Below are 12,698 nucleotides of genomic sequence, written 5' to 3'. Positions count from 1 at the left end.
GTATCTATACTTATTATCCATATTATCAGCTCCACTGACCACACAGGAGAACTTTGTAGTTCTGCAATTACAGACTGCCGTCCACCTGTTTCTCTGCATCACTGTAAAAACATTTGCTAAGCAATAAGTCATGACATATTTCTGTCATTTACCTTAACTTATCAAATAAAGTTTTGTGATTTCATTTGGATTTTATGAGTTTTCAGCCTTACAACCCAACTTTTTAAATTCTACCTTAAAGACGTAGATTGAAGGAGTGAAGTTAACTTGAAATTGTGAGTTATGGCTATGTACGAGGCTTTGGTATGCTCAGGAAGAGCTCCCAGCAACAGCGTGGGCTCGCTGTTGCATGTTGTGAGAGTGGGAGTAATATATGGGGTGCTTTTAGGTTGTTTATTGGTGTCTGGACCTATTAGGTATTTTTTGTAGCGAGAATTGTGCTTTGTCAGAGCCCTCACCCTCAGAGTGAAACACTGCAGCTTTGGAGAGGTCCCGGCTGAGTCTCTTTACAAGCCGGCCAAATGCTAAAAGGTTACTTGTTCTTATTCTCTGATGTTCTTTTCAGAGCGTTTTAATAAAGAGTGTTAAAAGACATTCTTCTTGACACTGGTTGTCAAAAACAATTCAATTTAAATACATAACATCGATACTTCTTTTAACTTAAATACTTATGTTGGAATGAGTCGTGCACTTTCAATGTATGTAGTTAAATTGAAACAACAAGCAGTTTAAAGTCAAATCAACTTGCAGAAAGTAATTCAAAGACAAACTTGACTTAAAGTCATGACTTGAAATACATACTAATTCTAATTTGATTTAACTTAAAGTTTTAAGACAGCTTTTGAACTCACGTTTTTGAGTTGAAGCTGGTGAAATTTTTTTACAGTGTACTTTCTTATTCCCCTTTCATCCTGCTGGTCATAACCCCAATGGGACAGGTATGATTTTTGTGGTGGATCCTTTTCAGTACTGTAGTGACACTGATATGGTGGGTGCAGTGTGTGCTGCGCTGTTTAAAATGTGTTAAATGTGTGTATACAAAGAAAATGTTTGTATGTAAGCAAAAAATGTAAGCTGTGGGCTGTGTTTACATTTTCAGTGTAGAAAAATGAGTAAAAGTAAAGAAAAGACATTTAAATAGAGAATGTTGGTATGGCGAGGCCAGTTTAATTAGCTTTCAGCAAACCGCATGCCTAAATATTTAAACTTGCTTCAAAGTGTGTTGATTTCTAAAAAGTAATATCAAATAGAAGACATTCTGTAAGACCTTGTGTTACCTATTTAAAAAAAATCGAAAAACGACTTTGCAAATCCAGAATCAGCAGGAGATTTATGAAGCCTGAAGTTTGCTTTTATTTTGTCCATTGTTCTAGATGACAGTACAGTCAGCTGCAGTTGGCATTAGAAGAGCTTTAAATGTTTTAACAGAGCAGCAGGGTGGAATCCATTCCTTATTCGAGTCTTCCTGTACAGTTTCAGTTTGAAGATGTACAAATCTGAAAGCTAGAGTACAGGGTCAGCTAAGTGTATTCAAAATTTCTTCTAACATTAAGAGCATTTATCTATTAATAAATAAGAGGTCATAGTTTTTCCATATTTCTATTATCCTCAAACGGCTTGAGATGAGACGTTGGGACGTTGCCGTGAGGATTTGATTGTATTTGATTGTATTAAATGTTCCATCAGAAAGTTCTACTGCTCCATAGCCTCATACCGGGGGGTAAGTGTTAGGGAAGTGTGCTCAGAGACCTTAAACTCTTCTCACTTCATGCTTCTACATAGAGATTATACTACTGTGTTTGCTTATAGACTTTGTCCAACAAAAAACATGCATCTCCAAAATAGTAACTACAAGAGAAGGATTTAAAAAAAAAAATCTCTCTAAACTTCACTGTAAGTCAACATAATAAGATTTTATTCCAAGACATTTTATATACCAAGTCATTTTGGAGCATTACTATTGGTCCACTGAACATTTTCACACAATGTGAAGGACAGCTGCTGTGTTTGAATGATGTTGTAAACAAAAAATTCACAACCAGATACGTGCTCTTCATTGGACAGCGACCATATTTGAACATTAGTGTCAACAATGGGTGCACCTTAAAGTAGCTCTGCTCACTAATTATAAGGAGTGAGACGGAATTATAATTCTGTGAGACGGAAAAACGGTCATATAGCACTGTCCAATTTCCAGCACTGCATACCCATTCTGGGAAGGTCACTAGAAGAATTGGAGAATTTCTCAGAAGTGTAAGAGAAAAGAAGACGTCCATTTTCATCCTCTGGGATGGGTGGTGGCACATGGAACAGCTGGGGATCAAACATGAATCTGCAACGCTGAGCTGTTTTCTGACGCCTCCCTCTCCTCTCACGGCTGAATCCTGACTTCTTAACATCTGCATCGGTCTCATTCTCATCTGCAATCATGTAATGACAGCTCCGTGCACATCTGCTTCCACACACATCCAAACAAATCAATAAAGAGACCACAACCGCTCACGAGCAATCAAAATGACACAAATGCAACAAAACTATCTGCTATTAAGACTGTGTAGACACAATTAAGCTGGTGCCACACCTTCTCTCTGAGAGAGGCACTGCAGAGGGGGCAAAAGAGAGAGAGAGAGAGAGAGAGAGAGAGACTGGTAGAAGAGGATGATATGCTGGTGTGGTGGGAGAGGCAAAGGCATTAGTGGAGAAGGGCGACAGAATGAGAAAAGGCAGAATAAAAGACTAGAAGAGGTAAAATGTGCCACTTTGAAGACAGTGTAGCAGAAGCAGGCCAGCAGAGAGGGTGAGCAAAAGAATCTGTTTGTTTAGATGAGAAGGAGAGGAGGCGGCTTTGTCTGCAAGTTTCACACCAGAAACACTCCAACAAAACGATAAACAGGACAGCTCTACATAATGAGCAGTGGGAAGGAAGTATGCTGCTTCTGCTGGTCATTACAAGGTCCATGGAAAAGGTGGACAGGGCTAATTCTAAACTTTACTGCAGCAGAAAAGATACTCAAAAAGTATATCGTGTTCTAAAAGGTCTACGATTGTGGGGAGCTGTAGTTCTCTATGGTTTGTTTATGTTCAGAAGCTCTGCATCTTTTAAGGAATTGCATGTTTAAGAAAAAAACAACAACACTTGTTTGTGTGTAGATGAAATTTAATTTGTCTACATTTTAATTCATTACTTGAATTACCACAAAAACTCATTCCTAAATCGAGTTGTTTAGGTTTGTAGGTTTCAGTCTGTGTTTACTTTCATGCAGTTATCAGTTTCACAGATTTAGAGTCAGTTGCAACCTAAATAATGTACAACAGCAAAAATAATTCAATATTACCCATATATGGATCAGGAATAGTGCAATATCCTCATTTCTTTTCATGATTTGAAAATGTCTGGAGGTCTCTGACTCTTAGACTCTTGGACCAGTCAGGAGCCACTTATTTACTTGTATGTGAAGGTTAGGTATGCAACAATACTCTCGAGCCTTGATTCAAATCTAATCATGACACTGGGTTAATTTCTTCATTATAATTCATTACTCATGATATTGTGGACATAGCTCTCATGAAGAAGAAACAAAGAAGAATAAATATATAGTATTGCAAAACTTACTAAAATCAGTAGGGTTGGAAGGCAGGACTATTTTGCAAACTTTAGTGTAAACAGTGCAATTTCATTAGACTGTACAATTAACACAAAGGTTAGAATGATTTGTCATCTCCACAATTTCAACAGATGATTTAGGTTATTTAAAAAAAAGAGAAAAAAAATCTGAATATGATCCAGTGCCTGAATATGCAAAGAGGATGCAAGTTACAAACAGCTACCGAACCCATATTAACAAGTCTATGTGGTATTATTTTGTATTTGGGAATATATGATATGCTTCATGTGGTGCATTGACAACTTTAAAGAAAGAGTAGGGAATGAGAAAATTAAATAGGGAAAACAAGAAAGAAAGAAAGAAAGAAAGAAAAGAAAGGAAGAAAGAAAAACTTTAGACACCAAACATGTCTTGGCCAATCAAATCTGAGGTAAAGGGTAAATATGCAGTTGGTTTAGTGCACATTGTTGTGCTCAATTGCCCTCTTAGGCAGGTGCGCAATACTGCACCAATAAAAGTCCTTTGGCAAGACTCCTAACACTAATGTTACCTACGTAAGGAACATTATTTAAATAATCACTCGTTCTGGATATGACTCTAATAAAATACTGTAAATGTAAAAGTAAACTGCCATTTTACAAGTATCACTTTAACACAAGTCAGGTAGAGTTCACTCACTTAACTTTGCTTTTCCAGCAAATACAGACAAGGGTTCAGGCTTGATGTGAACCTGACGGGCCTCTGGGCCTCTTCTGGAGCCTAGGGTTAAACATACACTTACACCCCGAGGCCAGTCCCCACCTGCCGGGCCAAAATGTTCACAAAAGACCCTCAGGGTCCTGAAAAAGCCCCTAACTCTTACAAGATCCTTCCATCCTCTCTGAAGCTTTTAGGTTTGCTGACGTTGTGCACGGAATACCAAGCAGAAAGAGATGAAAGGTGTTCAGCAGCTGAAGCCAACACATGCTGTGGTGCGGTGTGGAAACTTTCACACTGAGAAAGTGACCAATTCAACGTTAAACACTCCTCCAAAATGCTTTAGACGCAAAATAAGTATCTAGCACCGAAAGAGGAGAAACACATTTACATTAACCATTCACACAAACTTGAAAAATATTCCATGTCCTCCAACAATAAAACAAGCTCATGTATAATCCTCACTGCTTAACAAACATGAATCACAAAGACAGTTACTATACACATTTAAGGACTCATTCTATATGTTTATCACAATTTTTGACCTACATCATTTTGTGGTTTTAAACACCCAGCCCCCCTAAAAAAATGATCAATAAATAAATCACCTTAATTCATTTATAATATATAATTATATAATAATCTGCCAATGTTTATTTAAATTTTAGGGTTACGCAGGCTCTTTTTGCTACCTTAAAAATAACAAATGAGCACTGTTCTAAACTGCAATATATGTATGAAACTAATTTATTTTTATAACACCCTGTGAGACACTGGGGGAAAATAAATTTCCTAATGGCTGTGATGTCACAAGAAAATAACCGAATTCATGACTTTTTTTTATGACTTCTAAATAAGGCTTTTCATGGACCCCTTAAAAATCTTATATTTCACAAATGACCAAAGCACTGTCCACAGATCTTGTAAAAGTCTGGAACTCTACCTATTAAAAAGCATTATTGTGAATCCTGTGACACTATGAGGACACAAAGCAGCAGTCAGGGCTGTTGAAGAACAGGCAGCATCCTGAAGTGGGACTGGTGTCTCAAGGGAACTTGTTCTGTGTACTCTTCTCATCAGGTAGTGTGGTGTTCTGTGTGTTTGTTTTTGTACACATAGTGTACCCTGTGTCCTCCCAAAACATGGAGGTTGGAGAAAACCCACTGACCCCACAGTCATACTTCATTACATACAGGTGGGTGGAAGAGAGAGAGTGAGAGTGTGTGTGTGTGTGAGAGAGTAAGAGAGAGAGAGAGAGAGAGAGAGAGAGAGAGAGAGAGAGAGAGAGAGAGAGAGAGAGAGAGAGAGAGAGAGAGAACATGCATACATGGCACATCATGGATGTATCTCTGTGGTCACTGGAGGCCTGCTTGCTCCTTTATGGGCTTTCCTCCAGAGGCAGCAACAATAAATAACTCCAACATGAGGATCAGACACGCAGACAGCTACATCTCTCTCTGTCCCCCTCCCTCTCACTGTCCCCCTCCCTGCCTCCCTCTCTCTCAGGTGAATAATGGACAGTGCGGAGAGAAGGAGATGGGCTGAGGAATGACCTGCAGCCAGAGAACAAGGGTGATCACTCACACACACACTCTGCAGGACTGCGGCACTCTTGGAGTGTGTGGAGTATTGCTTACACACAAAAAACACACAAATGTTGCCCCTAAACTATTTCAAACTAAGTCAAACGTTGTGTATTTTTGTTTTTGTGTTGCATGATATGGTGGAGGCATGGTACAGTGGAAATGTAAGGAGGGGCATCAGGGATGTGGACAGTGATGTGGTGTCTGGGATGCCCCACAACATCCTGATGAAAAGTCTCACATGTTAGAATTTTTTGGATCTTTTCACCTAGTCTGACATAACCTGCGACATGTTCCGGAGGACACACATGTAAACATGGAGAAGAGAGAAGAAGGCTGCTCCTGCAACTGTCAGGTGGAACAACAAAACTGAGGAAACAACACCCCTGCCTGTCTGATATTTCCTCGAGGGAGTATTATGACTGAGTCCAAAAAGATAAAAGTTGGTGAGAAACAGTGGGGGGCACTTCAGCAATCCAGAGAGTAGCCAGCTAGCTAAGCTAAGCACTTCTGTAGCCATGATTGACATATTCCCTGACGACTTCTGAACTCACGCAATGATGTCCTTGATTAGTCCTTGTCAAACGTGCAGTGTTCACAGTCTCAAGACTAAGACATGGTACAAAGGAATAGCGCTAATCTGATAGTAAACATCATGGAAAAAACAAAAATTTTGTGTAGTCTGATCCTGGAATCACACCTAAGAGCAATTATGCAGTCAATTCACATTTATGCCAAGACTTCAGTTCATTTTTTCCATTTGTAGTGTTCGCTCTGACTGTGAGTTTTTTGCAGGTGTAAATGTGAAGTGACCGCTCACACTCAGAGTGCTGGACACCTGTTCAACACATCCCGCATGGTCCACTCACACCTGCTGCAGTCCAGCCTCCTGACCCTTTTCCAGCAGGACAGAGTGGAAATTTCATCAAGTTACAAAAAAAATAAATAAGAACAGCCTTAGCTAAAACTCAGCATGAAGCAAACTGTGCCAAGATTACACACAGTTAAAGTAAGGTTTTAGCCAAAATTCTATTTTACTCAATTTCATCTTACCCCAAATATAGTTGATCAGCCAAGATTAGTTTGCTGCTGGATTTACAGTGGAGTATTGGGAGTAAAGTAGCTAATATGCAATGGAAGTTTCTAACTTGCATGAGGGCACGGTGCTGCCTAAATCATCACACACTGGCTTCAGACCACACAGTTGTTATATAATCTCTTGGCTTTGACACTGTGTCACATACTGAGACTTGCACAAAAAGGACCATCGAAATGAAGGCCCTCTGATTTGATATTACCCCCTGGGTAATAATGCTGGTTTTAGCTACAAAATGCACTTCTGTCTGTTTGTATAACAGTATGTCACATTTTTTTTCCATATATAACAGTAAACTTGGGTGTTAGTGAAGCCTGCAGCAAAGTTTAAACAGAAATCCCAAAGCAGAAATATAAAACACTCCTTTAAAAAAAAGCTTTCATCAGACCTCACTCAAAAAAGTGTTGGCATTGTCTTCTAATGAATTTGTGTGACTGACAGCCCTCTGTCACTGGTGAGCAGTTTTGTTTATGTTTCCATGGCAATGCAGACAGAGAAAGGTTTTTTTTACAATTTCACAATTTCTTACTTTAAATTGTGGATATTATTTTACAGATCTTTAGGGTTTACTGAGGTTCTGATCTCTGTATTTGAGTTACCAGTTCATCCACAACAAGCAGTTTACTCAGTGTGATGCTAAGAATGAGCGATAGGTTTATTCAGTGTGAGGCTCAAAATGACTGTTGGGTTCACTCAGTGTGAGGCTCGGAATGAACATCAGGTTTACTTAATGTGAGGTTCGGAATGAACATCAGGTTTACTCAGTGTGAGGTTCGGAATGAGCGACGGGTTTACTCAGTGAGGCGCTCGGAATGAGCGAAGGGTATACTCAGTGTGACGCTCGGAATGAGCGATGGGTTTACTCAGTGTGAGGCTCGGAATGAGCGACGGGTTTACTCAGTGTGAGGCTCGGAATGAGCGACGGGTTTACTCAGTGTGAGGCTCGGAATGAGCGACGGGTTTACTCAGTGTGAGGCTCGGAATGAGCGACGGGTTTACTCAGTGTGAGGCTCGGAATGAGCGACGGGTTTACTCAGTCTGAGGCTCGGAATGAGCGACGGGTTTACTCAGTGTGAGGCTCGGAATGAGCGACGGGTTTACTCAGTGTGAGGCTCGGAATGAGCGACGGGTTTAGTCAGTGTGAGGCTCGGAATGAGCGATGGGTTTACTCAGTGTGACGTTCAGAATGACCGACGGGTTTACTCAGTGTGAGGCTCGGAATGAGCGACGGGTTTAGTTAGTGTGAGGCTCAGAATGAGCGATAGGTTTACTCAGTGCTCAGTGTGACACTTGGAATGAGCGACGGGTTTACTCAGTGTGAGGTTCGGAATGAGCGATGGGTTTACTCAGCATGAGGCTTGGAATGAGCGACGGGTTTACTCAGCGTGAGGCTTGGAATGAGCGACGGGTTTACTCAGTGTGACGCTCAGAATGAGTGACAGGTTTTCTCAGTGTGACACTTGGAATGAGCGATGGGTTTACTCAGTGTGAGGCTCGGAATGAGCGACAGGTTTACTCAGTGTGAGGCTCGGAATGAGCGACGGGTTTACTCAGTGTGAGGCTCAGAATGAGCGGTGGGTTTACTCAGTGTGAGGCTCAGAATGAGCGGTGGGTTTACTCAGTGTGAGGCTCAGAATGAGCGACGGGTTTACTCAGTGTGAGGCTCGGGATTGAGCGACGGGTTCAGTCAGTGTGAGGCTCAGAATGAGCGACGGGTTTAGTCAGTGTGAGGCTCAGAATGAGCGACGGGTTTACTCAGTGTGAGGCTCAGAATGAGCACCAGGTTTACTCTGTGTAGGCTTGGAATGACTGGGCTCTAGAGAAAGGTTGCTCAGACTCTGTGTTAACCATATTAGCCTTGTGATAGGCCAGGGTAAAGCCATTTAAAAACCGCCCATTGTGAGGGCAATACTGGTGAAAAACACATACATTTATTAGACTTGGAAGAAATTCATAAGAATTAATTTGTACATTCACACTGTGGACTAAAGTGGAGTCACTTTAAACAGATAGCATAAAACTAATCTGAAATTGTCTGCATTGTTTGATAGAAAACAGCCTAAACAGCCTAAACTAAAAGAGTAATTTTTTGGAATTTAATCTCAAAAATATTATCTCAATTTTGAATGTTAATATTTTTCAACTTATTTAAGCCACTTTAGGCCATTTCTCCACTATTTTCACATCAACAGCACTGCGAAGTTGTGTTTGGATTCAAGTACACTGGCTAACCAGCATGTCTTTGCTGAGTGACCAATTAAACTAGCACCAGACTGACTTAAGCTATGTTAGATGCTTTATACTGTTTTCCAAATCATGTCATGGCTTAGGAAAAAAAAAAACTTTGTGAACCATTGCTCTGGTATATTAGGGCTGGAGAGGGAAAAAAAGCAAAATATTTAGCTCTTAAAAGCTGATCTCAGTCTGAGTTGTGATTCAGTAAAATGTCATCCACATTAAATGACCTACTGTTTCTTTCACAGCACTGAAATACCATAACTGTCAAAAGCAACATTCATGTGTATCTCTAAGTGTTAACAACTTCACCACTGGCACCCTGACCTCCAGACGTATATATAATAATCAATGAGAGGAGCTCATGGTTAAAGGACTTAGGTGTGAAAGGGGTGTAAAGCTGTAGGTGGAGGCTGTAAAGTGAGACTGAACTCTCAGAGTGACCTGCTGTTGAAGAGCGGAGGGCTGCCAGTCCACATTCATACATTATAGATAAAGCTCTGGCATCAGTGTGTGTGTGTGATTGTGTGTGTGTGTGTGTGTGTGCACAGTGCTTACTTAACAAGGGGAGAAGGGAGAAAACACCAGTGTGGGGTTATGCCTCTGTAAAGCTAAGGTTCAAACTGACAGTTAATGTGATACAAGCCTGAACAGAGGATCCGTCACACAAACAAACCTTCTGTGATCTCCAGTCCACTTTCCTCATGGGCTTTCAGGCACTGTACAAAACTCGGGTATCTGAACAAAATAAAGGCTAAATCCATGTTGCATGGCGAAAATCAATAGTATTTTTTCCCTATTGGTTTAGAATAGTATAAGAATGTCAGGTTTACGTAACATTTTCTGGTAGCTCATTATTCACAAGACATATAAGACATATGCATAAACACCTGTAAAGGTTTAATCCAAATTACTTTCTAGATGTCTGTGAAGGTTTGTGTCGGCTGTCATGAATATTTCATGAAGGTGTGAAGAATCCTTATGAAGGATGACCTATAGCAAAGTGTTCAAATGATTCCAGCACTAAACTCAAAAAAGCAGACTTTGTTAGAGATCTACCTTTTCAAGGAATGCAGTGCTAATTAAGGGTCTTCTTATACAATGATTATGTTTTTGTTTGCTTTTGTTATTTAGGTTTTGTTTAAAACACATAATAAGAATATATTCGCTCAAAAATGGTTCTTTATGAAATGCTGATGTAGAATGCAATGAATATAATTTTTTTAATATTAGTAAAAACCTATTAGATGTTTTTTTCCAAGCCATTATTTTAAACAAAAGAATAACAAATACATTTATGATGACCACTTGACAAAATAGGACTACTGTCAGAAACAAAAAGACAGTAAGAATTAAGACTTTTTAAATACTGCTAAATATTATTTGAATCAGTCAGTGGCAGTGAATAATCAGTTCTTGGATTTGTCGTATTGTGGTGGCAAGATGACTGGGTCAGGGCTGGATGACTAGGTTTTTTTAAATACATAATGTAGAATGTAGTGCGTGTACGTGTGTGTTGCTCACCTGGGGAAGAGATCGCACCATTAAGCACTATGGGAATAAGGCAAGCCTGCGGGGGCAGTGTGATGCTCTGGGCAACGTTCTACCATGAAACTTTGGATGCTGGTATTCATATGGAAGTTAATTGGCAGATAACGCCTACATTAACACTGTTGCAGACAAAATACACCCCATTATGGCAATGGTACTCCTTAATGGCTATGGTTGCATTCAGCTGGACAGTGCAAGTACCCATACTGCAAAAACGGTTCAGATATGAATTGAGGAGCATGACAAGGGTTTAAGATGCTGTCTGGGTCTCTCTAAATCCCCCAGATCTCAATCTGTGTGAGCATGTGTGGAACATGCTAGAAAAACAAGTCAGAAGCATGGAAGCCTCACCTCACAACTTAAGGACTTGAAGGTGCCAAATCAGTTAAACAAAATTACATTTAAAGGAAATCACCTCATTTCCATCCAAATGTCCAAACTGCAGGAAGCAAACACATATCACAGTGTGAGCTGGGGCTGAATTCCAGAGCTGTGTGCTCCTCTGTAATGCTCCCTCCTAAGCGCCCACACCTGACCCTGCAGGCTAATGTGCGTGTGGGTTGTTCGCTTGACCTCAGAAATAATGGTGGAAAGAAAAATATCAAAAATGAGGGAAGCTCTGAATGGACATGTGAGGCAGAATACAAATGGCTGCACTAGCACCGCAGGCATTAGAGCAGCGATCAGCAGGCCGTTACTGAACAGGATTAAGATATTTTATAGAGGAGATTGGAGATGGATGCGTATGAACTAGAGATGAGCTTCGGACTTGTGTATAATCTCTGTAGAAAAGCATGGAATGAAATGAGATGCTCTGGAGCAGCTGCACATGAGCCTAAGGTCACTATTTACAACATCCATATAAAGCAAGATAAAGCTTTCCCAGCCCTGGCACAGTGAAATATTGTATACTATTGTTGGAAAGTGATTAACTTCATATTAATTCTATATTTTATTCTGATTCTCTTATAATTTGTTTTAGGTTACTGTGAACTCTTTCAGAGTTGTTTGTCTCATCTCTGCCTGTGTATCATCAGTTTATAACCTTGATGCTTGGGGGAAGATTGTTTATGGAACAATTGAGGGTGATAACATTTACTAAGTCGCAACCAAGAAACATCTCTGTAAACTTTTCCATCTCTAATTTAAAATAAAACATCCTTACTCTCTTCACACGCGCATGACTCTCAGTCGAATGCATTCTCAACAACCTCAACCAACACTTCAATCCAACACTATATACTTATACATATACCTTAGGCTCATGTGCAGCTGCTTCAGAGCATTTCATGACTGCATTGGCCATGCTTTCCTACAGAGAAAATCTCATCTCCAGCTCATAAGCATCTATACAAACATTTAATTTTACAAATATTTCTATCTGACCAGACAAGCCTAGTTATGCTGGTGTCTTCTGGCATTTCAGTAATAAGAAGGTAGGGTCCAAAATACATACTCTCTTTATTAGAGGTCCTTGAGAAGATTTGGTGCTTCATATCAATGTGTTCGTTTACATGTTCGTGTTTATTCTGTGATATTGTGGTACAGCAAAATATAGGGCAGATCTAACTAATGTAGAAATGAAAGAAAAAAAAATATCACAAAGTTATAGTTAATAAGTTTTTGTGTTATTAGTTTAGTAATTATAAAGGCAATTCATTTTTAAGAAATTAGCAGGATTTTCATGTATTTACACATTGGCACAGTTAGCTAATTATTATTTTCTTTCTTCATTTTATGTAAAATTGCTTTCTAGATGTTTCATAGTCCAAGGTTTCACTGAAGAAACAACGTCCCACCCTCTATCCTATTTTCCACAATAAGTTTCAGTACTGATGCTGCCGGGTTCATTCAACAGAATTTAACTACCGTCGTGGGCTCTATGACAACTCTGTTAGGACCGACATGAATTACGTACTATATCAGAGTTTG

At 39.8% G+C, this 12,698-nt stretch overlaps 1 protein-coding gene across 3 annotated transcripts in view; it reads right to left on the bottom strand.

Moving 5' to 3' along the window:
* Nucleotides 1-12,698, bottom strand: part of fars2 (phenylalanyl-tRNA synthetase 2, mitochondrial) — a 181,514-nt gene that overhangs the window by 68,435 nt on the left and 100,381 nt on the right. The window contains exon 6 of one of the 3 annotated variants that reach the window (XM_066683027.1): nucleotides 2,208-2,420. The exons of the other annotated variants lie outside the window; for them this stretch is intronic. Coding sequence (XP_066539124.1) covers nucleotides 2,208-2,420 — 213 coding nt within the window. The remainder of the gene's footprint in view (nucleotides 1-2,207; nucleotides 2,421-12,698) is intronic. 3 annotated transcript variants of the gene reach the window in all.

Source organism: Hoplias malabaricus, chromosome 10, assembly GCF_029633855.1.
Source record: "Hoplias malabaricus isolate fHopMal1 chromosome 10, fHopMal1.hap1, whole genome shotgun sequence".
Taxonomy (NCBI): domain Eukaryota; kingdom Metazoa; phylum Chordata; class Actinopteri; order Characiformes; family Erythrinidae; genus Hoplias; species Hoplias malabaricus.
The sequence above is the reverse complement of the archived record's forward strand: the minus strand, read 5'-3'. Positions and strand labels throughout refer to the sequence as shown.